Source organism: Solea senegalensis, linkage group LG1, assembly GCF_019176455.1.
Source record: "Solea senegalensis isolate Sse05_10M linkage group LG1, IFAPA_SoseM_1, whole genome shotgun sequence".
Taxonomy (NCBI): Eukaryota; Metazoa; Chordata; class Actinopteri; order Pleuronectiformes; family Soleidae; genus Solea; species Solea senegalensis.
In genome coordinates this window covers 26,815,916-26,840,237 of record NC_058021.1, presented here as the reverse complement: position 1 = coordinate 26,840,237, position 24,322 = coordinate 26,815,916, and the positions used below count along the sequence as shown (strand labels likewise).

Here is a 24,322-nt window from a genome sequence, read left to right as displayed (position 1 = left end):
AATCTGTACACTGTATACACAGCACACCCACATACATCCCGTGCCCACTTCCCACCCCCCGACCCCTGTCTGCGTCGTACCAGAACCTCTGAACCAAAGGCTCCACATCCAAAAAAACCCACAAACATCTTTCTGCTTCAAGAGGCAGTTGTGACCAGACAGGGGAACTAAAACCATTAAGAATAAAATAAATAGGAAAAGAAAATGTCTTACTTATTGGTATGTACAATCTCTGTAAATCATTTTTAAAACCATATTCGACTTTGACATCTTCTGAAACTACAGGACCAAAGCATCATCATCATCCATGACTCAGGTTATTAATAGAAGAATCTTCTCAGAAAGAATACAACCATCACTGTTAAAATCATATAAAAAAGTGCCTCGTCCGCACTTTCCGGAAATATTTTTTTCTTGTTGCTACCAGGATAAAGGATCATCTACAATAATTAAAATGAATCTATACAGAAAAATAAAACTTAATTTAATAATACACTATAGAAACCTCTTGACTAAATTAGTCTAATCATACAAATCACCAGTTCCGCTCAAACCATTACTCCGCAGTGTTTTTCAAGATCAGTTTTTTCAACCATCTTATTTCTCACATAAAGAAACAACTAAAAATAATAACAACAATAATAATAATAATAATAATAATAATTATAATAAAATAAAGAACAGCAAAAAGGCAAAACCGGCCAAGTGTTTCAGCTCCGTCCTTAATTGCGAACGTGACTTGGGAGTCTTTGCTGCCATTTTTAGGATCTATGTGGAAATTGTGTGAGAAAAGAAGGACATCAAAGAAAGAAAGAAAGAAAATCAGTGTATGTCTTTCTTGAGATGAGATTGTAAATGGCCGCTGTCCACTGAGAGGAATACATTCATCAGAACGAGGGATCTCACCCACTGCTGCCCCTGAAGTCAGTGTCCCCACCAGGAGGCGTACAGTAAGTCACACTACGGTGAATGCAGCCGGACAGGCAGACAAACTGGCTCATCCCGAGGCTCTTCCTCCTCCACCGGGGTTAGGGCGTGTTGGACACAGATCCGTAATCCTTCCCCAGCTCTCTACGCACACACCTCCCGTTGTCTGTCCGAGGGGGGCCGGGCTCCTCCGGCGCTGCTGGAGAGGCCCGGCGGGAACAGACAGCAAATTTTGGCTGGGGAGATGGGGGGGGGGGTCAGGGGTGTAAACCTCGCTGGTTCAATGGGGGCTGTCGGTCGGTCGACGCGTTTGTACAATTTTTTTTTTTTTCCATGGGCCGACGCACTCCTTTGCACCAGCTGATCACTGAGGTTCGGGTTTAAGAAACTCCATGAGGGTCAACAGTACTTCTGCAGAGATACACAGCACATATCAGACTTTTCATCAGAAACAATGACAACACGACTGGAAACTATCTTAGAACACTGAGATTTGAAACAAGCCCCCCCGTAAATCACGAAAAGCTAGCGCTAATGGCTGAATGGTGAATAATTGAAATTATCTAAGTGCCAATATATTCCTATAATACTGGAAGGGGGGATAAATCAAGTGACAGATATACTGGTATGTTATAACTGTCTGAAGTGCAGACAATCAAACGGGCAGCACCTTGGTTAAATATTCATAGGCCTTTACTGGGGCTTAAAAGCATCACGGACAACAACAGTGCATTTCACACACTGAGCTACGAACACCGGTGAAACAAAGGAAGACGAGTTAACTCGGGGGGGGAAATGACATTATTCGGTGTAATCTAAATTTTTCAGTTGGAACTCCTGCCAAAGTAAACTGTGCTGATCCTCTGTTGAGAGAGTGCAGAGATGACTTCTTCTATGTTGTCCACGTAAAGCCAACGAGCTCACGAGTCTCCACTGCAGACTCTGAACATCATACGGCGAACTCTTTATCGTCTAAATGGTCTGGACCTAAAGTGCCCACTGCTAATTACATCACTGTCCTCTAAGTTCAAGTCGGAGTACAAGAACTCGGGGGGCGGCAGAAGAGTTACGTAAGCGGCCGTGTAAATTATTCACCAGCACCGTTGTTCAATAAGTGTACCCAAACACTTAGGGTCTTACGATAAGACAAACACATGCATAAGCAGACTGGTAGCGGGGCGGGTGGGGGAAAAGAAAGATGAAGCTTTTAGTTTTTTCTTGGTCCCCTGATTACTGTGTAAAACTGAAAGGAGTCCATTTTATCAACCTCCGATGGCTTAAACTTGAGGATGTGTCGGACTTGCATTACTACATTTGGTTAATGTACAGGGATATCCTGAGGATATTAGTGGGCCCTGTAAAAAACCTCTAATTGGTCTAGCGTTTTTTCTTTCTTTTTTTATGGGGCCCTGATAAATAAACACACATTTCTCTGTGAAATTCATTCTTTTCACTCTTTCATGCCGTTCAGGGACCGCACACATGAGAACGAGTTCTGGAGGATCAGTAAATGTTTTGTACGATTTTGTTTCCTAAGCCGTGCTGCCATTGAGTCGTTTCGATTCAGTACAGTATGGTATGTATTGCGTTTTCATTAGGAATGGTACCAAAATAAGACAGACAGAACTGGTGACGCGGCCATTGGGCACAGCGCACACCTCGGTGTGCAAGTAAAAGTACTGTCCTCAGGTGAAACGCAAGCATGACACAAGCTTTACCGTACCAAACCAAAGTGTACTATGATGGAAACAAGGCTTAAAAAGCCCTAAAACTCAATTTCTTGTTGTCTTCTTCTTGTGTTAAGACAGTTTTATGACACATTTTTTTTCTTTATATCAATTTCTGTGAAAGTATACACTGCCATTTTTGTTTGTTGTGTATTTCTGTGGCAGCGTTACAGCGTCTCACACACAGGTCTGGCATGTGTACTGCAGCGTTTAGATTTGTTTCATGTGAATTAAGAAGACATTCCTTGACATAATGCTTAAGAACGGAAAAAAGAAAAAGATCGTACAGGGGAAGTTCTGTTTCCACGTGTATAAGCCTTCAGAGGGCTGATGTCAGGGTAGTTACCTGTTCTTGCCCCATGGAGGGCAAGCTGGGTGAAGGCCCTGAGGCCATGGACGTGACACTCATCTGTCCAGCCACCTGGCCCATGCTGCTAGATGCCATGTTGTTGCCCATGGAGACGCTGTTGAGGTTCATACCATTGCCGTTGTACATGTTACTGTTACTCTGCTGGGTGAACTGTGGCGACGCCTGCTGCTGTGAGAACATACTGGGGAGAGAAGAGGGAGGGGAAGGTGAGCGGTAAGACATAAAAGTGCTGCGTCTGCTGCAGTTCTGTTGTTCGCACAAAGAGCGTGTTTGCTACAGAGCTGCTGTGGAGATTCGGCTATGCTTTACATACAGCTTTGCCCTTAAATGCCAGGATTATTTAGTTTGAAAAGCCACACAACTGTAGATCCTGCTAACATTAAACAATTTTACTTTGAAATGTGACACAGACACATAAACACTGTGACTGTTCATACTCACCATCTATTTTGCACAAGGCTTGCGGCCATTTCCAAAAATAAGCTGCAGACCTGTGTCTCATGTGGGCCATGTGAACGCTCTACTAAGTTAAAGTGACACAATGTAGGATCTCAACCTTCAAATAATATCTCCAAGATACTTTTAATCAACTTACAACAGGGTGAATGGCACCTCTTTTAAAGCCTGAGCAGGTCTGCATCACATGCATTGGCACGATGTAATTTCTGGTTTCGGGGTATACTTTACAGTATATCATACCCTGACTCCAACTAGGGTACAGAGGTGGAACATTTCATTGAGTGGATGTCATGGCAGAGGGTGAAGGAGAGGGAATAACAGGGTGGACAAGGGAGAATATCAGACTGGCTTCCACTCGCTGGCGTTTGCTTTCGTTTTATTAGCAAAGGGTTATTTGACCGAGGGGGATCCTAGTGTGTTGGACGAGTAAGAGTAAATAGTTTGCTTGTCATGTTTATCGAGAGTGTTTGAGCTTGCCGTGAGACTTTCGTCCTCTAGTTCATAAATCAAGTGACTGAAACAATGTGCACACAATGAGCCACAGGTTATTAAAACCAGGCTGAGAACACAAGCAACGCAAATTGAGGCAGTGTCTTTCTTTTGTTGTCATTTTTCAGGGTTACTTTGTACTTGACAGAATATGAGAAACTCTGAGCCACATTCACCTGTTGCCTCCCATGTTGCCCTGTGGCCAGCCGTTCATGTCCGGGGAACCCTGGAAAGCAGTGTTCCCTTGGCCCTGCTGCATCATGGGGGACTGTGTGTGGGCCATGCGAGGAGAAAGCAGGGGGCTCTGGGGTGTGCCTGGACCTCCAAAGCCTCCGTCTGCCTGTTGGCTCATACCTGCGGTGTTGCATCAGAAGAGGTAAAACATACTGAACCTGCACAGACTCAAACTAAAAGTTAACACATCATAAAAGACGTTCAAGTTCAAATTCCTTTGTCATTCACACATGCCAAGACAAACATTTTTGACAGACACTACAGAGGAAAAGCTGTTGATGATTAGTCCATTCCAGTGTGCATTTGGAAATACTGACAGGCAGGTACCATTTCCTACATGCATGTAAGTAGTGGACAGACAAGGAAGTAGGAAAAAGGGGAACAAGGAGATGGTTTAGGAGGGAAGGGAAAGAGAGACGTCTTCTCAAGAGCGTACGACTTTTAGGGCCAGAATCAGGATAAATCAAAAGATGTCATTATAATTTTAAATAGAAATACTACTGCAGAAGACAGACTGACACATACAGTCCAGGTTACTTCACTGCCTGAGTCAATCAGTGTATACTGAAATAAGCTTTGATTACTGTGTCCTGGTGCCCTCTGGTGGAGAGAGATCGTATCTGCAGGACACCATTTTGGACAGTACACAAAACAATGAGTTGGAGAAAGCAATTATATAAAATGACTGAACTGTGCAGCATGGTTCATATAAGTGATTAATGCCGTCACCCCATCAGTAAATTAGATACAAATTAGATGATTGCCCCCTGATTAAAAAGCATGTGATGCAGGGGTCACATCAACATACAGGACACAATGGTGCACGTGTATACAGACACACACACGCACTCGAAGGATGTGGGGTAGAGTGTTTGGTAGGCTGGGGTGTGGGAACAGTACCTGAGTTGGGAAACTGAAAGGCACTGTGCTGCATTTGGGGGCTGAGTACTGCCCCGTACTGTCCGCCCATCATGCTTGTGTTTCCCATCATCATCTGTGAGGAGGAGGAAGAGGTGGAGGAAGAGGAGGAGGTGCCATGCATGTGGAGCTGAGGGTTGGGGGGGAGAGAAGGCAGGCTGGGAGAGAGTGGGGAGGAGAAGGGGCTGGTAGGGGGAGGTGGCGACGCCAGGCCTGTACTGGTACCGTAGCTGGGCGGGTAGGGAAACTGCTGGGGGTTGGCCTGGGGAATGCGGGGGTTACTCATGCCTCCTGCAGCCAAGTTGGGAGGCAGGTTGAGGCCAGGGCCCCTCATGGCTATGCTCCGTTGCTGCTGGACCTGCTGGGCCTGCTGCACCTGCTGCTGCTGTCTCTGTCTCAGGTGATTACTCAGCAGCTCCCGCTGACGCTGTGCCAGCATCTGAGCATTGATAGTCTAATAGACGGATAGATAGTAGATAATACATAGTAAGAATCAATGAACACCCATAAACAATATGTTCATGCTTAGGGGTTGAGTGACAAAACAACATTTTGTAAAAACAAGTGGTAACCTACCTGGTTTGGAGCATTGGCTCTAAGAGGTAGGTTCACATTTGACACACTACTCATCTGAGTCATCATGGGCTGACGGTTCTGAGGGGAGACAGAAGAGGACATTAACACAAACACCATCCTCCAACAGAGTTGAAGTATTAACCTTTTGAAAACATACTACAAACTAATCAATAGTGCAGCGAAAAGGTAGATATGATTCGAGTAAATGCATCAAAGGATCAACAGGTTTACCACCGGGTAGACCGAGGTGTCTTCAATAATTCTTGTGTGTTGCAAAAGATCTGCCAAAATGTCAAACCCAGGGATAAACACACAATTCCCACCTGAGAGTTCAATCACACAGATGAAGATGCAAAAGTGTTTACAAATGGACACTTGCTGCAGGACAGTACAAATCAAATGTGGCCAACAACCAGTCTACAGTTCTATATCAAACAGTTCGATCTGGCCTGTGAGAAAATTCACAAAGACAAGAAATGACGCCATGATTGTATGGCTACTAATCAGTTCTGAGTGGCATGATCCTTTTACACCTTCTAACAATCAGCCTCACCACAGAGAAGCATTATTTCCAGCCGTTGCACTTGAGTGCTCACGTGACGCATGTGTTCAGTAATTTTGTGCAGCTCCTGATGGGAAAATCTACATCTTACGCCTCTAATTACAAATGTACCTGCTGTGACTGTAGCCGGTGCTGAAGTTGCAGCCGTAATGTGTTGGGCTGATTGGGGACGACCCCAGCGGGCCTTAGTCCGGGGCGCGCCTGCATCCTCATCATTGGGTATCCTGGCCGTGGACCCATCTGGCCAGCCATGGGGTGAAAGCCTGGCTCTGACAACGGACCACCAGAATAGCCTCTTTGGGCCATATGGGAAGGTGGGGGACCAAATTGCTGGGTGTACATTGGGGGCTTCTGGTCCAGCATCATTGAGGATTCCTGGGGGAACTGCTCTGGCTCCAGGGATTGGCTCTGAAAAAAGCCACATATGCAAAAACAATGTAAAGGCATGAAAGAAAACAACAAACCGGAAAGACAGAGAGAGACAATCTCACTTGTTCTACCAGAGCTGGGATCCCGAGGGCACGGTCAATTTCCTCCAAACCATCAAAATCTTTCAGTGCTGTATAGAGTTGGGACATAAGGGCCCCCTCATCTACTGGTCCAGAACCATCACCGGAGCTGAGCCCTGTACTGCACTGTACTGTAAAGTCATCCTGAGGCCCCGAGTGCCTGAGAGACAGAAAAGGTACTGGTTTAATTGTAACTCGTAAAAAACAGACACACAGACACACACCCACACACACCCACACATAAGATACCTTTTCAGAGTTCAGTGACAACTATATACAATTTGCAAAAAAAACAAAACAAAAAAACAAAAGAAAACAAGCAGCTTACCTATTCTGGTTTACAAATGCTGTCTGGTCAATTGGCATCATGCTGTCTGGCCAGGGGGCCGTCTGGTTGGGTGGAGCTTGCTGCTGGGAGAAATGGTGGCTAACCATGCCCATGTCCATATCAGGTTGAGCTAAACAGAGTAAAAAAAGTGAAAATTATTTAATGAGCTACAAAAACAGTTGAAAACAGGAAACACATTTATTAAATAAAGCACAAGAACAGACGGTGGTTATTATGGCCATACACTGAGTGAAATGTTATGAAGAACCACAAGGTGGCAGCATTTACAGTTCAGAGAGGCAGACATGCATGTGTTGGGGGGTCTTCCCATTTATTAAATCAGTCCTGCTCAATAGTTTTTTTTTTCTCCAAAATGATCAAGTATGATCAGTTTATTGAAGGTGTAGTCATAAACCATGAGTGCTAACACTAAAAGTTTAACCTCAAATCTACCGTGCAGATTCAGTTGCTCAATCAAACAATCCCCCTCACCATTCGTTATCATTGGGGACTGGAGCATCTGCCTAGGTCCTGGCTGGCTGTTGGGCCTCATGGGAGCACTGTTTGGCCCCATCCTGCCCTGCATGGCTCCTTGCTGCCCAGGGCCAGACGCTCCTAGAGGAGGGGCAGAGGCTGGGCCCACCCAGCCCTCCTGCTGTATGCCAGGCCGTGGTCCACCCGGGGCCATAAGACCTAGAAGAGCAAACGCACACAGGGACACAAGAAATGGTGAGATATGTCCTGGGTCAGATTTCACTGAATGTCATTTCACCATGATGCAGTGGTGCAACAAAAGGAAGGAGCCATGATCGGTGTGTTGCAGGGGAGGGGGGACGTTTAAAGGTCTGTGGGAGTGCCAGAGTGGGTGCATGAGTGAGTGACGATTTCCTGTCACAGGAAGTGAGTCATTGTGCCATTGCGTGATAGAGTACAGGCTGAGAGTGACAGACGGTGGGAAAGAGGTCTTTCTTTATAATTTGGAAACAGCTACATGTGTTAACTATGCCATGGAAAACAATACAATTGTGCTTCATTCAAAAAATTGCAAAACACCCAAAACAAGATGAAACAGTTGAGGATTTACATTTGATAGAGTGAAAATGAAAACGGGATCAATAAAATTGATTCAATTTAGTATTTTGGTGCTTTATAATTTAACACATTTTCTTGTAGCTGGTATATAAAAAAAGACTATGTCCAGGTCACTACAGTGTGAGCATCTTTAATTTTTACTTATGGTAAATAACTAAATCCCAGCATGCAAGGCTAGACAGTGATACAACAGATCATTTTTAAACATCACTACAAAAGTCTGATTCTCACACTTACCTGCATTGACCAAACTGGCCTGGTTAGCCATCATGCTGTGACCTCCCACCATGCCTTGCTGCTGTTGCTGCTGTAAAAGGGTGTATGGACTTGTCGACCTTATGGGATACTGTAATGGGGACTGCTGCTGGGGGGACGCATTCATGTCCAGAGACAAACTTCTCACAGGAAGACCCCTGCCCGGCTGGTTTGGTCGCACACCCACAAAGTCTGAAGACGAGAATACAAGTTGTTGTCAAATACTGAATCATTTGAATCATTATGATTGAAGTTAACATCTGATGCTGTGTACTGCACCATATGCAAGTATGAAACTCACTCGTTGGGCCCATGCCAGGGCCGATGCCCCTGTGTTGCTGCTGTGCTGCCATGGCAGGATTGTTCTCGGACATTTGCAGGATGTCATTAATGATGTTCTGTTTGTCCATGGGACTGGGCTGGGAAACAGGCCGCTCGCAGAAGAGCTGCGGCTGTGCATTCTGCAGGTCGTTCAGGATGTCATCCAGCTCTGACGACTGGAGAGGAGAGAGACAGAGAGATGTGAAAACAAGAAACGGACAAAGGCCTTCCATTTAGAAACCAATTACTGCTTCACCAGCAGGCACACCAACAGAATGATACATGTGACAATCACACAGCAAAACTGGTGTGTAAACACACAGGAGGAGTCAGGCTTGGCTTTGTTTATAATAACAGCAATAACACCGGGATAAAGTGGACCACTTTCAATCAAATATAGGCCACACTTCACTTTAATGTAGCTCATCAGACACTAGTTACTACTTAACGCCTGGTGCTGGAAGAAGCATCTGTAGTCCACCCTGGACTACAGATGCTCCCCATTTTATAGCTGATAATTTTTAAGGACATAATTAAGAATTTATTTTAGACTGATCAAGTGTGGGGGAAAAGATGGTAAACATGGGAGAGTGACATGAAGCAGCAGGAGAGAGTTTGGTTGGTGGCAAAGCTTAAAAGCTCTCTGTCCCCCTATTGTAAACAGCTGGACAGAGGTGGTCCAATATAGCCTCAGGCTACAGACATGGACTACCTGGGCAGTTTGTGTTCAGTTTTTTGCACAACTCTCTTCAAAAAAAAAAAAGAAGACAACCCTGAGCTTGGATCTGGTTTCACTCGCTGAAGGACTGCTGGAACTATGAAAGGTGAACCAATGTCACAGGACAAAATAACAAACACCTAAATGATCGGTCAAATGAATCACCTTGACAACTGACGGCCTCAAAAACACCATAAAGTTGATAAAAATAAGGTACAATTTCACCAAAAAGAGAAACATACAGATCTTTAGTAAAAGCCAATGCAAACTGCAGTGTTATCATATTAAATTTCACAATACTGACACAGAAAAGTAGGTTACACTCAATCCTGGACAAAATATCAACATAGGTGACGACTGTGCTTGCTAGAGGGGCCAGAGGGACTTAAGGTAAATAAGTTGCACCGCCTGGAAGTGGCCACCAGAGTGCAGCACACTTGGAATCACTGACAAGAAACTGATCGTGACAATACTGTACAGCAGGAAAAAAAGCACATCAGCCACAGTCTTAATGTTGCACTTCTTTGTTCAGTCTGAACAATGACATATATCTTGGGCATGTAAATGCTGTGTGAGACCAAATGGCTGCCACAAATGCCGTACTGAAGAGTTGTCTTCTGTGTCTACTGTAACTAAGGACTAAAGCCATATTGTTGGTTATTTTGCTCCTCCATATTAGAAGACCCTGTTGAAAAATGTTTCCATGTACAGTACACAGAAGCAAACACGCAGCCACAATGTGCTGATCGCCCTTTACAGCAGATAAACATACACAGGATATGTGGGAGAGATAGAGAGAGCAGCAGAGTGAGGGGTGATGGGTGGCAGTGGTGGGAGAGAGAAAAGCCCTAATGAGGTCAGGAATGATGTAATGCTCCTGTATGCTCTCTTCCTCCTCCTCTTCAACTCTCTCTCCTCCCACTTTCTATTCTCTCGACTTCTCTTTTACCTTTAATGGGTCTCATTTCTATCAATTCCTGCTACTGTCTATGCTTTCAGTGCGTCTATATGCACGTAAAGCAATCAATGTGAGGTCTCTAGTGCATCTTAAGGCTGATATACTGCATTCGGGTAAAATTACAAGGATTTGTAAAAGCCAAATGACCACTATTAAATATTTAGATTCAAGTCATGTCTCATTTACGGATCACAGTTTCACATTTTCACTCTTTTGGTTTGCGAGAGAGTTCATATGCGTGTTTAAAAATTCTGTGTATGTTTCACTTTAGGCTCGATCTCTCTACACCCCAAGACAAAATAACTATCACCGTCTATTTGAAAAAAACGATAAGAAATAAAACCTTCAGCAACACTCAAGTAAATTGGCCCACAGTGATTTAACACATCTGTAAAAACATAAAACTCCACAATCAAATAAATGTGAATGACTTGTGTCTGTCTGGGACTGTTAAAAGCAGTCACATTTGTAAATGAACAGGTCACAATCTATCTCTTTTTCATGAACGGTATGTGTCAACAAAGAGTCAAGGGCAAAAGCACCACTCGTGTCTTTCTGACCTAGTCCATGTCATGTTATAATAAAAGGAAGTGAGAAACAGGGGTGGCTGAAGCAGAAGTGAGACAAAAGGAAAAGTTATTTCACCCGAGATTGGTATTGGCATTTTTTTGTGACTACATACATATATATATACACACACACACACACACATATATATGTATATATATATATATATATATATATACACACACATATATATCTATATATATATCTATATATATATAGATATATATAAAAAATGATTATTCGTAATAATTTCACTTGGCTGGCTTCATCATTTAACTGTTGTGAAGGTAAAAAAAAGGTTAAGTTAAAACTTTAAATAGTTGTATTAGTGATTATTCTTTATGTTTCAGGGTTTTTTCTTCCTCCAAATTATCTTTTAGGTGATTCCTGGCTCAGCAGTTTCTAAAATCCCCTTCACAGTGTGTGGTGTATGAACAGACGTCTGGCACGGGAGAGTAAACACCCATGGAAATGACATGTTTTGGCACGAAGTCTGTCATTATATTCTTTCTTGTACTGAAGAACTGGGCCAGCAGAAACAACCGAGCTACTATTAAAACATAATAGTAGACTGTGGTGGCTTAGAATTAATTAAGTCATATTTTGTCCCTCTATAGTCAGTGAATCTTTTTGAAAATAAACACCCCATCCTAAATGGAGCTGAAATCATTCTACATAACAAAGGAGTTTTTGCTTTTGACAAGTTTGACATATTTGATTGATTTGATAATGACTTTTGTGGTATAATATGATGAAGAACATAGAAAAATCTGAATAAGTGAATTACACGCACATATACACACACAAGCCTCCAATAAGCCCATGGGACTAGTCAACCATATCTATAGTTCCTTCAGCCATCATCTAAGCCACTACTGCTGCTCTGTGCTCTGATTTCTCATTTAGCTCTGCTCCAGCCATCAATAATTCAGACCTCAAACAATCATCAAGAGGAAGGTAGCGATAGAGAGAGAGAGATGGAACAGTGAGTGAGGTTAGTGGGGAGAAGGATGAGAGGACTTTTTTTGAGTTATACAGTCAAGCTTTCACACATGACCAGGCAGCAGAGAAACCCACTTACAGGCGATATGGCTCTAAGTTCAGATCTACCTCTTAGTTCAGATCTAAAAACACTTAAAACTTAAAATTGATCAGAAATGAACCAATTGGAGTGATTAATAATTACTCAAATTGGGCATTTAAAGAAAATAACACTCTCATACATATTAAAACTCAATTTTCTCTGATTGTTTGTTGTATACTGCTTGCTCTACAAACACCACTCCCTCTCCCCTCTATCTCCATGGCAGCAGAGAGGACATGCAAGAGCATATGGCTCATCATTTTCCCTCTGCCTGCCGAGGCTGGGCTCTCCTGGGGGTATCTACACTGCTCTTCTCTCCTCCTTTGTTCAGTTCAACAGCAGCTCTTATTATCCATCCAATCACCTTTTTCTCTCTTTTTTCCCCATGTATGTACCCAGGTGGCCAAGCACATACTGTACATACACAGCTAGCAGGCATGGCTCGCTGACATTTTGTACTGTTGTCTGTCTGAAAGGGGAAAACAGTACAGAATGTACCACAGAGGAGGAAGAGGATAATTAGGGAGCAACAGTGTGAAAACGGGATTATTTCCCTAATATTATCCTTGTCATAGCTAATTACAATCGGTTTTGGCACTGCTTTACTGACCATGAGCCATATCAATGACATGTAAACAGCATGTATGTAACATATTGGCTGGTCTACGAAGAGGATGAAAGCTCACAGAAAAGTGAGAATTCATTCATGTCATTTTGTTTAATTCTATGCAATTCTGTGGTTTAGCAGTGACAACTACATTTGCATCAATGTCCTAGACTTGTGTTAAGTGGAGCATTGTACACAGGTTTCCTGTATTTTGCTTTAAGTCTAACTAAACCCTGGTTTTTCTTTTCTGCATCACAGACTCAGGAAACCGAAGCCTCTGCTTCACAGAAATGGTGAGATTTACCAGCAACACTCTCGCTGCTCACTCCTTTTTACTCTTTTCTCCTCTTCTCTCTTTCAGTGCCAGGTCTGACCTGAGCTTGTTGCCAAACCTGAGGGTTCTGGCCAAATGCAAACAGGATCAAATGGCTGGGGAACCACAGGGGCTCCTTCCAAATGTCACAGTTGTTTGAAGCTGGCGGACAGCTTCCCTCAGTTTGTGCTGCCAACACATAAGCTGTCAAAGGACCAGATGTGTTTATATATGTGAATAAAAAACATACATGATGTCGTAAGTGTGCATAACTGAACGTGAATGTGACAGTAAATGGGTCACAAATGCTGTTTGGCGTTTACACTTTCAGACCATTTGTGTGGTTAGCTGTAACATCATGTGTGAAAATAGGATTTGAAGGAGCTAAAATCTGCTACCAAACCCAGATTAATGTTCAGACAGAGACAAGACTAAAGTAGAGCAGCACAGGGCAAAACTTTTTGGTTTGTGCACTGATCTAAAGAGTCCAGTCTGCATGGTGATGTGTCCTTGGACACCAAACTCCAAATAGCTGATGAAACTGTATTCAGTGTGTGAGTGAATGGGTGAATATAACTTGCAGTGTAAAGTGGTTACAGTTAACGTAACGTTCTTCAAAACCATTTTAAAAGCACCACGACAACCTTTTTACTTTTGTATGATTTCAAAAGGTGGAAATGGTGCAGTAGACAGTTCATTTTTCAACACTGACCTGCTCAGCTCGGTCGTATCCTGCATCTTGTTTCTCCGCTTTGACATGGGTGGCTTTGCAACCTTCGACCTTGACCTCCCCAGGCTCCAGCTTAGGGACTTTGTCCTTCAGAACAGTGTCATCCTTATCCAGTAGGTAGCGTAGCAGGGCATTGTCCTTCTTCTTAGGGCTCAATGGCTCCTGCTTCGGAGTAATGTCTGCCCCAGAAGCTGTACAACCAGCTCCCTGGGTTTGGTCTTGGCCCACTTCTTTGCCCGTGGCCTCCGCAGTGAGTCTGGCCAGGTCTACAGGAGACGTACTGTTCTGAAGCAGTTGGTGGAGGATCTTGTGTTTTTCTTTGAGGGATGTGGCATGAGTGTTTCCTACCGCGAGGCCACCCCGTACCCCTGCCCCAGCCTGGTCTTTGCCCTCACCTCCTGCACCAGGGGACAGGGGCGTCTCTAGAGGCTCTGGCTTGGTGGTGAGTAGTTGCAGCAACTTCGTGTGAACCTTGCTGTCATGAAGACGGCTGTGAGGGTCAAGACCATCAGGCGGCGCTTCCCTCTCCTCCTTGGGCTCAATCAGGTTGCTCTCTGTCTGGCTCTGTGCGTGTCCCTGACCCACATCGGTATGAGGGCCAAATGAGTCTCCTGTACCACCAGCAGCACCACTGCCACCTCCAATTTTTGACATCAGATGAGAGTTTACCCCTGATCCAGGTGTGACACCTGCTGGGGAGCCTAGCTTTCGGTCTGGAGACCCTAGTGTGTGTGTATGAGGGGGTCCATGCCCATGTCCTACACCATGGCCTTCACTTAGGGCCTGCAGAGCAGACAGAGAACTGCTAGTGTAGTTGTTAGCATGGGCACTAGTGGTGCTACTATTGCCTGCTCCTCCAGATCCTCCACCACACATTCCCACAGGAGACGGTGAGTGCAGGCCTGCTACACGGGGACTGCCTGCCCCCCCAGGACTGCCTCTGTGTCTGGGTGACAGCATAGAATTCTGTTGAGGTGGATGGGGGCCTCCGGCTGGGCTGGGGCTAGCACGTGAAGGGCTGTTCATCCTCCAGTTTGGGCCCTGCTGTGGAGGTTGCATGCCTCCGGTGTGGTTGTGTGGTGGTGGACAGCCAAAGCGGTAGCCCGGCATATGGCCCATGGCTGCTGGTGATCTGGGGCCAGCAGGGCCTGGAGGGGAGAAAGGTGTGCTGTTGCTGCTGATGGTAGTGTCTTGGCCCTGAGGCCCCGAACCTGGCAAACTGCCTGGTGTTGGAGGAGTCATGGAGGGAGTGGAGGAGTTCATAGGTCTTGGAGCCATCCCTGTGGCCTGATTGCCAGGACCCATATCCTGGCCCATGCCACAGACAGTCTGCTCTCTAGAGGCAAAAACATATGTTCATTAATCTTTGAACATCTGGAAAGGTTAGAAAATAAAGAAATACAAACTGTTCTTTGAACAAAACAAACTAAACCTGGTTGCCAGTAAACATTTACATACAACAGAGGGATATTATGTTTAGTTTTTGGATGAGCTAACCTTAATGTCTGACTAAATTGTGACATTATCCCTGAGACCCAGGCCATTGCCAAGCACAAATGTACTCCACATTATCCCATCCACACAGAGCACAAGAAGCCATCAGGTTGTGCTCCAGGGTACAAACAGGCTAAAACATGTAAGCAAGTTCACGCTGCAAATTTGTCTCTCTGGTTCTGACACAAGTGGAGTTTGGTGAGACATACCTCTGTAGAATGTGCAGGGACATGTAAAGCTGGGGTTCGTTGGTGGCAGGAGAACGCACGAGCTTGCTCTTGGTGTGAGCCGACACGATGGTGCCGTCCGAGAGGGAGAACCGGTAGATGGGACTGAATGCTTGGCCATGGCGGAGCACTGCGGACACATGCACACACAGATCAGGAGATGCCCACATGAACCATTTTTACTTTGACGAGTAATTGGTATACACATGGTAAACTGTGTTCAGTTCCTTTGCCGTAATTGCAGTAAAAATAGTGATTGGATTGAGGATCACAAAGCTGAAGCCTACAATTTCCCATCAGCTTTGGTTAGAGTGGACCAGTGATTAAATCCCCATTACATGCCTGTGCAGTTGTCATACAAAAGTCCACTGAAGGAACTAACTGACAAGAGCCAAGAATCAAACAGGACAGTTCTTGCTGTTGACACTTACCTTCCTGCTGATGCCTCTTCGCAAAAGACATCTCTCCATCGTTCTGTAGGTGGAACCTCTGGATGCAGCGCCTCACCAGATCCTCCCAGCCTGGTTTCATTGATGCCCGCAGCAGACTGGTATCCAGAGATGTAATCTTACCTAAACACAGAGATGAGGTAGGCGTAGGTTACACAGGTATACAGAGATGTCTGCACACATGTTGAAACCCACACGAAAACGAGCTGATGAGGATTTCATCAGGGAAACATAAATATGTAGAACACCTTGTAAAACAGAAGATAAGAATAACTTGTCACAGGCTTTAGCTGAGAATTTTTCCCGTGGTGTACGGTCCTGGCCAGAAAGATTAGAAGGTTAGAAGGGAAGTACAATTACTGTCAGTACAAATTAAGCAGGAATGCCATTAAGACACTTGCTACCAAACGTAGAGGGATTCATTTAAAATGAAACCACCAGGGCAAGTTTGCTATCTTTAGAACTCAACAAATGTGCAACTGCAACCTGTGTGAACAAACACGCACACTCACTTGTAGCGGTGTAAAACCCTCACAGACTGCAATTCACATGGAGGCAGTGACGCACTTGAAGGGCTGACTGCTGCGTGACTGGCAGTCAAAGAGACTGAGGGAAAACTTGTCACACATGAAACGACAACAGGTGTTTTTTTTTTTTCCAACACCACATACTGTAATATTCAATCGGTTCTCTCATAATGGCTTAACCCTTGATGGATTTCTGCATTAATCAAGTATTTGTTTGGTCCATAAAATAAAAAATGTTGATTGGTGTTGGTACTAAACGATACGACGAAATGATGATGCTCTCAGACGTCTTGTTTTGCAGTTCCAATGACTTCTTCGTCAAATGGAGCAATGCAACCAGAAAAAATTCACATTTAAGAAGCTGAAAAATCAGAAAGCTTGTTTTAATTATTTAGAAAAACTGAAAATAGTCGACGATTAATTTAGTAATTCATTAATAATCGATTCCCGTTGTAGCCCTAGATTATAGAGGCGACATATATTTAGCACAATATCACCCAGATAACCATGACAGAGAAATCATGCAGTCAATTTTAAATTGAGAAGATAATTGAAAATCACACTATAAGACAGGCAAACTTAGCCGTGCATACCTACAGAAGTAAAGGTGTGTAACTACAGAGGGTGAGCAATTTCGTGTGTGTGTGTGCCTGTTTGATTGCATGCCACACATAAATAGAACAACCTGATCAAAGACCAGGTGAAACGCAGACAACTGAGGCAGTGTTCAGACAGGTACTTTACCTCCCACCGTGTAGACAGAGGCGGGAAATGTGTTCCTCTAACGCACAAGAAACTTCACAAGGGATATAATAATCTTCAAATACCTAAACTGCAATGTAAGGTGATTTATTGGCATGTGACATGGAATGAAGTAGTTTAGGAGGAGGTCCCTTACATAGGGCACTAAAATATTTTTCCAAGAGTCACAACAACTACTAGCCTTTTAAATGTTTTTTTAAATCTACTTATTTTGTTTAGTATTAATGCTTTTGTGTACCTTGCAGGTCCTGGCGCGTGGTGAAGCTCTCATGTGTCGGGAGCGCGGGTCTTTCCTTCATGGGCACCCTGCGAGCCACACAGATCAGGCACGACTGGAAGTCTGAGGAGATTAAAGAGGAAGTGAGGGAGAGCAGAGGAACCGTGCACAGGAAAGAAAGGAATGACGTGGAGGTTGTAACAAAGAGGACAGGACGGAGACATAAGGTAGAAAGGGGGATGGGACCGGAGAGGGGAGGATGGGGGTGTAAATGATAGAGACAGAGGGAGGGAAAGAAAATGAAATGCATGTTATTTCCAGGCAGCATAATTAATACAGTTATTAATGAGCATGGGGATCAGAGCCCCACTTCTTTCATGAGGAGACGCGGCCATTGCTGGCAAGGGAAATGATTAAGTGTGACCTTTGAAGGTGTGTGTGTGCACATGTGTGCAAGCGCATGTACAATATGTGTGTGCCCGTGTGCTTGCATCTCCGGCTGGTGTCACCTAAAGTGCCATCTCACAATGGCCCAACATTAAAGATCACCATCGCTCAATCATGACAGTTGCCACTAACACACACACACACACACACACACACACACACACACACACACACACACAGACACAGATGATGCCAAGTCCAGGGCTAGGGTGACCCCAGAAAGCATGCCATCTAACTTTCCTGTGCCAGTAATACCCACAATCCCACACATGCTTCTTGCCAAGAAAAGCCTGCCAGGGCTGACCACGCAGGCATGCCACCATGACTCTTGGGTGGTCTGGCCAATAGATCCATCTATTTCAGGTCCTTTTCTTTTAGTTCCCTTTCCTTTTCTTATCGTTTCCTTTCCTTCCACACACAGAGACACACACACACACACAGACAGGCCGAGACAAGACGAGGAATGACATATTTACTTTTTAAACTTATTACTTTAATTAAACAGTCTTTTATTGACTGAAGAGGGGAAATATATGGTCTGATTAAGGTTGTTAAAATGTACAATATTGCATTTGCTTTTCAGAGCTTCGCAAATCTTTGCTTTACAGTGCGGAAAAGTTCTGGCCAAAGAAAAGTCACTTGTGATGTAATTTTACTCGAACTACGGGCTCTCAAGTTCCTGGGTAAAGCCAGGAAAATCACTGGAAAAGCCCAGTGACCTCTTAGTGACTGAACAATAAAATGAGATCATGGAGAACATACTGTACAATTCAAACCATTTCCTTGGAGAAGCAAGTTGATGTTTACACTAGTGGTTAGCACAAATGCAGCTTCCCGACTTGCATTTTCATTCCTATGTTGTTGTGTTGAAACCTATTTGAAGGTTATCAGAACACTGGCTCCCTGATGCAATACACACGATTAAATCCCATCCATCCCTCGGAGTCATAAGCTAATTTGGGAGGAATGTAAATGAATTATAGATAGGCTTTAATGACAGCTGCCCAGCCACTCATCTCCCTTGTGTCACTTAACTTTTCATGGATATAATCTGAGTGGCATCAGTGCTGCTCTTCATCAGTTGCTTATTTTCACATGTAATGCCAGTTGTAAGACTAAAATTCAATCTCCACTCATAATAAATGTAAATGGCAGCAACTTGGATTAATATTTAAAAACATTTTCCATTCAGCAGCAGTTACATTCGGATGTTGCGTACAAGAAAGCCTCTCAGCCCTCCTAATTAAAGATTAACATCAAACATGGCAACAATCAGCCTGTTGTTACTGAGGTTGACGATTATGGTTTTGTCATTTGTATTTTTCAGTCAAACTACTATAGGTTTTTCCTTTTTTTCCTTTTCCTCTTATTACATACTCCACTATCCAAAGATAATTACAGACCTTTGAAAGCAACCTCTAATTTTCCAATATTAATTTTAAAGCTCTAAGTTTTTCTTTTTTACTCATACATTTTCAACATTTATTTCAAAATGCAAGTTATTACAACTGCTCTTGATTTAATTTTGATAGTAAGATTGTTGTTTCAAATTCTGGATCCCACTTTCATACCATCTCCTTCCTCCTTGATGGACTTGGGCTCCGAAACGGCAAAGCATTGCATGGTCTCGTATTTCTGCTGCTGGGACTCATGCTCGTGCGTCTCATCCTGGTTCTCGCTGTGGGGATTGACCAGCATTCGGCAGTTGAACGTGTGACTGTTCCTCCTCGGACCGTCGCTGGACCACGGCACGCCATTAACTACAGGGGGAGCGAGAAGGGATAAGGGACATTTTATTTGACCAAGTTTACAGCGGCTAGAACAGAACAACAAATGAGTGAGGCAAAAAAAAGGGCTACAAAGTAGAGGCTGTAATGAGAAGAAGATTGAGAGAGGATGAAGGTGTAAAAAGTACAAAAAAGGGAGGGTGAGCAGTTAAGAAGAGATCAGTCATAATGAGCAGTTAGAACTCAAGAGCCTTGTGCAATCTTCCCCCCCGCTCTGCCAGACTTCCATATGCGTGTACTCTAAAACATCGCTGCCAATCTTTCTTCTTCTTTCCAACGCTTACACAGGCGTGTACAAACATGTGAAAGCAGACACACACACACACACACACAGGCAGAAAAAAAAGGACAGAGATGAAGAGATGGGTACAGTCACAGTGACAACTCATTTCACTCCAGCAAACTCCCATCACACTCCATCTGGTTTGTGATCTCATTCAGTGCATTGATAATCTCCCAGTATCTGGGACACAGACCACTGATCATTTCCAGGGTTCTCTGCTCTGTGCTGCTCTGCCACTCTGGCACTCAGACCTCAATCTGAGGCACCAGGAGAGAAAAGGAAGTGGAGAAAGGACTGAGAAAAAAAGAGCGCTCTTGATGGGCTGCACTGACACATATAAGAGGATATGTGGGTATGTGAGGCATGAAAGAAGGTCAGGAGGGGGTGGGGGGAGTTTAACTCATACATGTATGTAATCCTCGGGCATGCCTTGAATAAACCTGGCGTAATACTACTTTTTCACAGCAGATATTGTGATATAAAATACTTTAATTGGACAAACAAAAGTTTAACCAATAACATTAATTTAGGGTTCCACTCCACTTTTAAGAGAGCAAGAGTTGTAACCTGTAGAAGCTGTTTGTTCCCTGAAAAGACTATTATTAATAAATAAAAACAATTATTTTAAATGAATAATGACACTATAGGGTCAACAAACCTGATGGTGGCCTGAGACTTTTGTAGTACAGTACTCTCAATGTCTGCTATATAATAATAAATTGGTTGTTTTCTTGGGATGAGTAATGCTAGGATAAAGACAATGGCATTCGTGGAGGTAGTGGCTAGGTAATGGAAAAGAGAGAACATGAAAATGGGAACTTGGTGAGGGTGTGTGGCACAGTGTGTGTGTGTGTGTGTGTGTGTGTGTGTGTGTGTGTGTGTGTGTGTGTGTGTGTGCGTGTGAGAATAACACACAACTTGTACAGAAGGGGAAGGAAGGGCATGAGATGAGAATATAGGGAGCAATACTGCTGACAAGGGAGAGAAGCTGAAAAAGGAAGTTAATTAGGTGAAAAGAGAGGGAGGGAAAAGAGAAGTGGAAGAGCAAATGTCTAGCTTGAGCATCAGCAAAAGAGAAAATTAAGGACCTATATTTGTTATGCACAACGCCAACCCTGGATCTAATGCCGAGCACTTTTCCACATCCTTAGCAGTTTTAACCATAAACGTGAGGTGTTTTCATTAAAACTGACTCTACTATAATATCAAACTTAACTTCCTATACAATAACTCTCTGAGCAGGGTGATGAAGAGACACAAGAGTGTCAAGAAATGGAGACAATAACTAATTGTAATACAAAAATAATTAAATAATAAATCAAATAACACACAAGAGATGAGGCCAGGGTGTTAATAAGAAGCAGAGGTGAAAGTGGTTCAACTCAAAAGGACACACATGCAGTTTCAGGGTAAGAGAGAAAATGCCAAACTGACACAGACAGGTAGCAAACACCAGAGAACATAACCAGTGCTGGCAAGGAAAATAAGCTGGAGGCTAACCAAGGGATTTGGGCAGCAGGTTCTTGATGAACTCGGCGTGATCGCCGACGTGCAGCACACTGTAGACACTGGTGTTCATAAGCTCCTCCTGGTTGTAACGCAGGTACTGGGTCACATTCTCAGACACAAACACAATGTTACCCTCCATGTTCACCACAAAGAAGAAGCCATCCAGGGCCTGGAGAGGGAGATAAGACAGAGCAGACACATTTGTTCACTAAATCTTTCACATGGATACAGAACAAATCTCTGACAGTTAGATGGAAGCAAAAGTAGGGCAGTAAAAAAATATGCATAATTATCTACCCACCAGTGCACACTTCTAGTACAAAAAATACAGTAACAGAGTAGGTTGTTTAATGCTTAGTCCTATCCAAGGTAATTTTACTGTATTGGTTTGAAACTCGTATTGTACATTTCTTATTTTCAGGGCTTTCTACAGAGCAGAAGTTGGAGGACGGACACTCTGCGGGTTCATTTTCTGTGTATGTCTGGTTGTCTGTGGAAAATAAAAAGTTAGACAAAACTACTCAGGCTTCACATCTGCATATTGTCTAAAAAAAAAAAAGAGGTGATTAGTACTAAATGTGCACCTCCATCTTCTCTGCAGATGCTCAACATCAGCATGGCTGACAGAAAGCATGTGTGCCTGCAGACACTGGAGGACGTGAAGGAGGAGAAACACTTAATTGAAATAATACAGCCCCAGGTCACCAATTACACAAAAGATGGTGTCAATTAGGCCGTCAAATCACCCGGAGCCCTTAAAAGGAAATCTGGTGGTTGTAAACTGGTGTCAAGATAAGAGATGAGAGATGCTTGTCAGGGTGTCTGCACTCACCTCTGCTTAAATAATCATTAACTACACACACACACGCACTTTTTAACCTCACTTTGCACGTATTTACATGTAAAAAAAAACTGTCTGGGAACCAGAATACACTCATCTATTTTTATACAAGGCATTGGGACTGTCAAAGATTTGTTCATCTCTCCCTCTCCTTACACAGCACCCTGCCAGGTTTTGTAACTACCGCGCACAACATACAACACAAGAAATGAACCAGCAGGCTTGATTCTTGGTCGAGGCAGAATAACGCATCACAGATTACATACTATCTTGTGAGTGCAGACTTTTTCCCGAGCCCAAGTTAACGCAGCACGGGCTGAAAATAGATTTAAAAATATCTCATCTATCACTGTGTGGAGCACACTGGTTCCAAAAGGCAACATGGTTGTGCAAGTGCACCCAGTGTGAGGAAAGACCATGTACTGGACAAGTAGGGCAAATACAAACAGAGCAAACACTCTACAGTGCCAGCTCTTGCTTTCCTTCAGACACTCTCACTTGCATAATGCCATTATCCAGTACCTGATTTACAGTGCCCTGGTTAGCTATGCAACATAGAGATGACTAAAGCCTTTATAAATGAATATACTCAGAATACATACTATGAGCCACCACCACTCTCTGTGCACCTGTTCTAATTTGCACCAAGTCTATTCTCTTGATATATGACTATATTGCTTATCTTCTCAGTGTAATATAAAACAGAGGGTGGATTTGTTATGGGAGTAGGGGTCTCCTTTGCTCTCCTCTCCTCTTGATAAACATGCATTTTTAGCACGATAACCCACGACTATCTTGTTAAAACAAGTTAAACTGGTCTCTAGCGGGCCCAGAATAGAAGCAGAAAACGTTTTTGTACCTACCTAAATGTGTGAACAGAAAAAACTGGCGAGAACCAGAATCTGGCACTGGTTGGAGCCATATGCTTATTTTTTAAATATGTTTACTTACTTATTTATTAAATATTTGGTCATTTTATAATGTAAGTTGCTGCATTGTTGAATATTCTTCCAACTTTGATTTATTTTGTTAATTAAAAAAAATAATTTTTTTAACATTTTAATACTAAACAAGACATGCAAAAATGAATAATTCTGGAATCTCTGGTACCAAAACTCTGCTATCATCGCTCTAATAACGTTGTCATACCAAACAATGGCAGCCATATGCGCCAGTGTGAGAGGAATGCAAACTATATCGGTCACATCGGTCATGTGACAAGAACAAGACATGCTCACAAAGGGTTAAAACAACAACACTGGGATGTTTTTTTTCACTGCCTTGTTTTGTCTCTCTGTGCTTGTGTGAGTGGGCAGCAGAGAGCCTTGGAGGAGGGTCATGGGGCACGTGGGTGCATTTCCTGCAGACGGCCATTCTCCTTGGAGCACCATGTAATGAGCTCTGGCTGGTGGACGGGGACAAGGCTAGAGTGGAGCGGGTGTGAATGGCCGATGGTCGCTGTGTTTTGGGGCTACTGACAGATGGGAAAGCACACAGGCTGCGGTGAGCTATATTTAGATGGAAGTTAGCATGTCGATTCAGTGACGCTGGACCAGGAGAGCTATAAATATTCCATGACAGGACAGATCTAGAGGCAACGATGGGTGGGGAGGAGGGAAAGAAAAGAGCGTGAGAGAGAGAGAGAGAGAGAGAGAGAGAGAGAGAGAGAGAGAGAGAGAGAGAGCTGAGAGAGAGAGGAAGTGAGTGAGAGGACAGGCTCAATGGACTGATTCATTCGCCAGGCTGTTGCTTTCTTCCCATTATACGTAAACACTTCAGTGGCCCTCTGTGGGACAACGAGGCCATTGCTCCGCTCAGTGATTTACAGCCAATCCGGGGCAGATACAAGATGCTGGCAGCTTTTACTTCACACAACTGCACTACTGGCTACTACTGGCTAACCACTACTGGCACCATTTGAGATTGTGCTCTGTGGATCGCACTCTTCATTATATACCAATCATGATTTAAACTGTTGAGGATATCCTATGTGACTGTTTAGTTTGAGCGTTCAGCGGTGTGGTGTTTCATAACA

At 43.7% G+C, this 24,322-nt stretch overlaps 1 protein-coding gene across 6 annotated transcripts in view; it reads right to left on the bottom strand.

The window, feature by feature from the left end:
- Nucleotides 1–1,200: 1,200 nt before the first annotated feature.
- ncoa2 (nuclear receptor coactivator 2) overlaps nt 1,201–24,322 on the bottom strand; it is a 49,847-nt gene continuing 26,725 nt past the window's right edge. For 4 of the 6 annotated variants that reach the window (XM_044028011.1, XM_044028015.1, XM_044028032.1 and 1 more), the window contains 17 exons: nt 21,438–21,615; nt 19,439–19,627; nt 17,442–17,543; nt 15,897–16,037; nt 15,448–15,595; nt 13,727–15,080; nt 8,748–8,943; nt 8,429–8,638; nt 7,592–7,792; nt 7,100–7,229; nt 6,754–6,931; nt 6,374–6,670; nt 5,701–5,778; nt 5,107–5,578; nt 4,149–4,326; nt 3,001–3,205; nt 1,201–1,338 (listed from right to left, as the gene is read on the bottom strand). In XM_044028011.1, the coding sequence (XP_043883946.1) occupies nt 1,327–1,338; nt 3,001–3,205; nt 4,149–4,326; nt 5,107–5,578; nt 5,701–5,778; nt 6,374–6,670; nt 6,754–6,931; nt 7,100–7,229; nt 7,592–7,792; nt 8,429–8,638; nt 8,748–8,943; nt 13,727–15,080; nt 15,448–15,595; nt 15,897–16,037; nt 17,442–17,543; nt 19,439–19,627; nt 21,438–21,615 (4,269 nt within the window). In that variant the 3' untranslated portion in view covers nt 1,201–1,326. The remainder of the gene's footprint in view (nt 1,339–3,000; nt 3,206–4,148; nt 4,327–5,106; nt 5,579–5,700; nt 5,779–6,373; nt 6,671–6,753; nt 6,932–7,099; nt 7,230–7,591; nt 7,793–8,428; nt 8,639–8,747; nt 8,944–13,726; nt 15,081–15,447; nt 15,596–15,896; nt 16,038–17,441; nt 17,544–19,438; nt 19,628–21,437; nt 21,616–24,322) is intronic. The other 2 variants (XM_044028042.1, XM_044028050.1) reach the window with 2 other exon arrangements.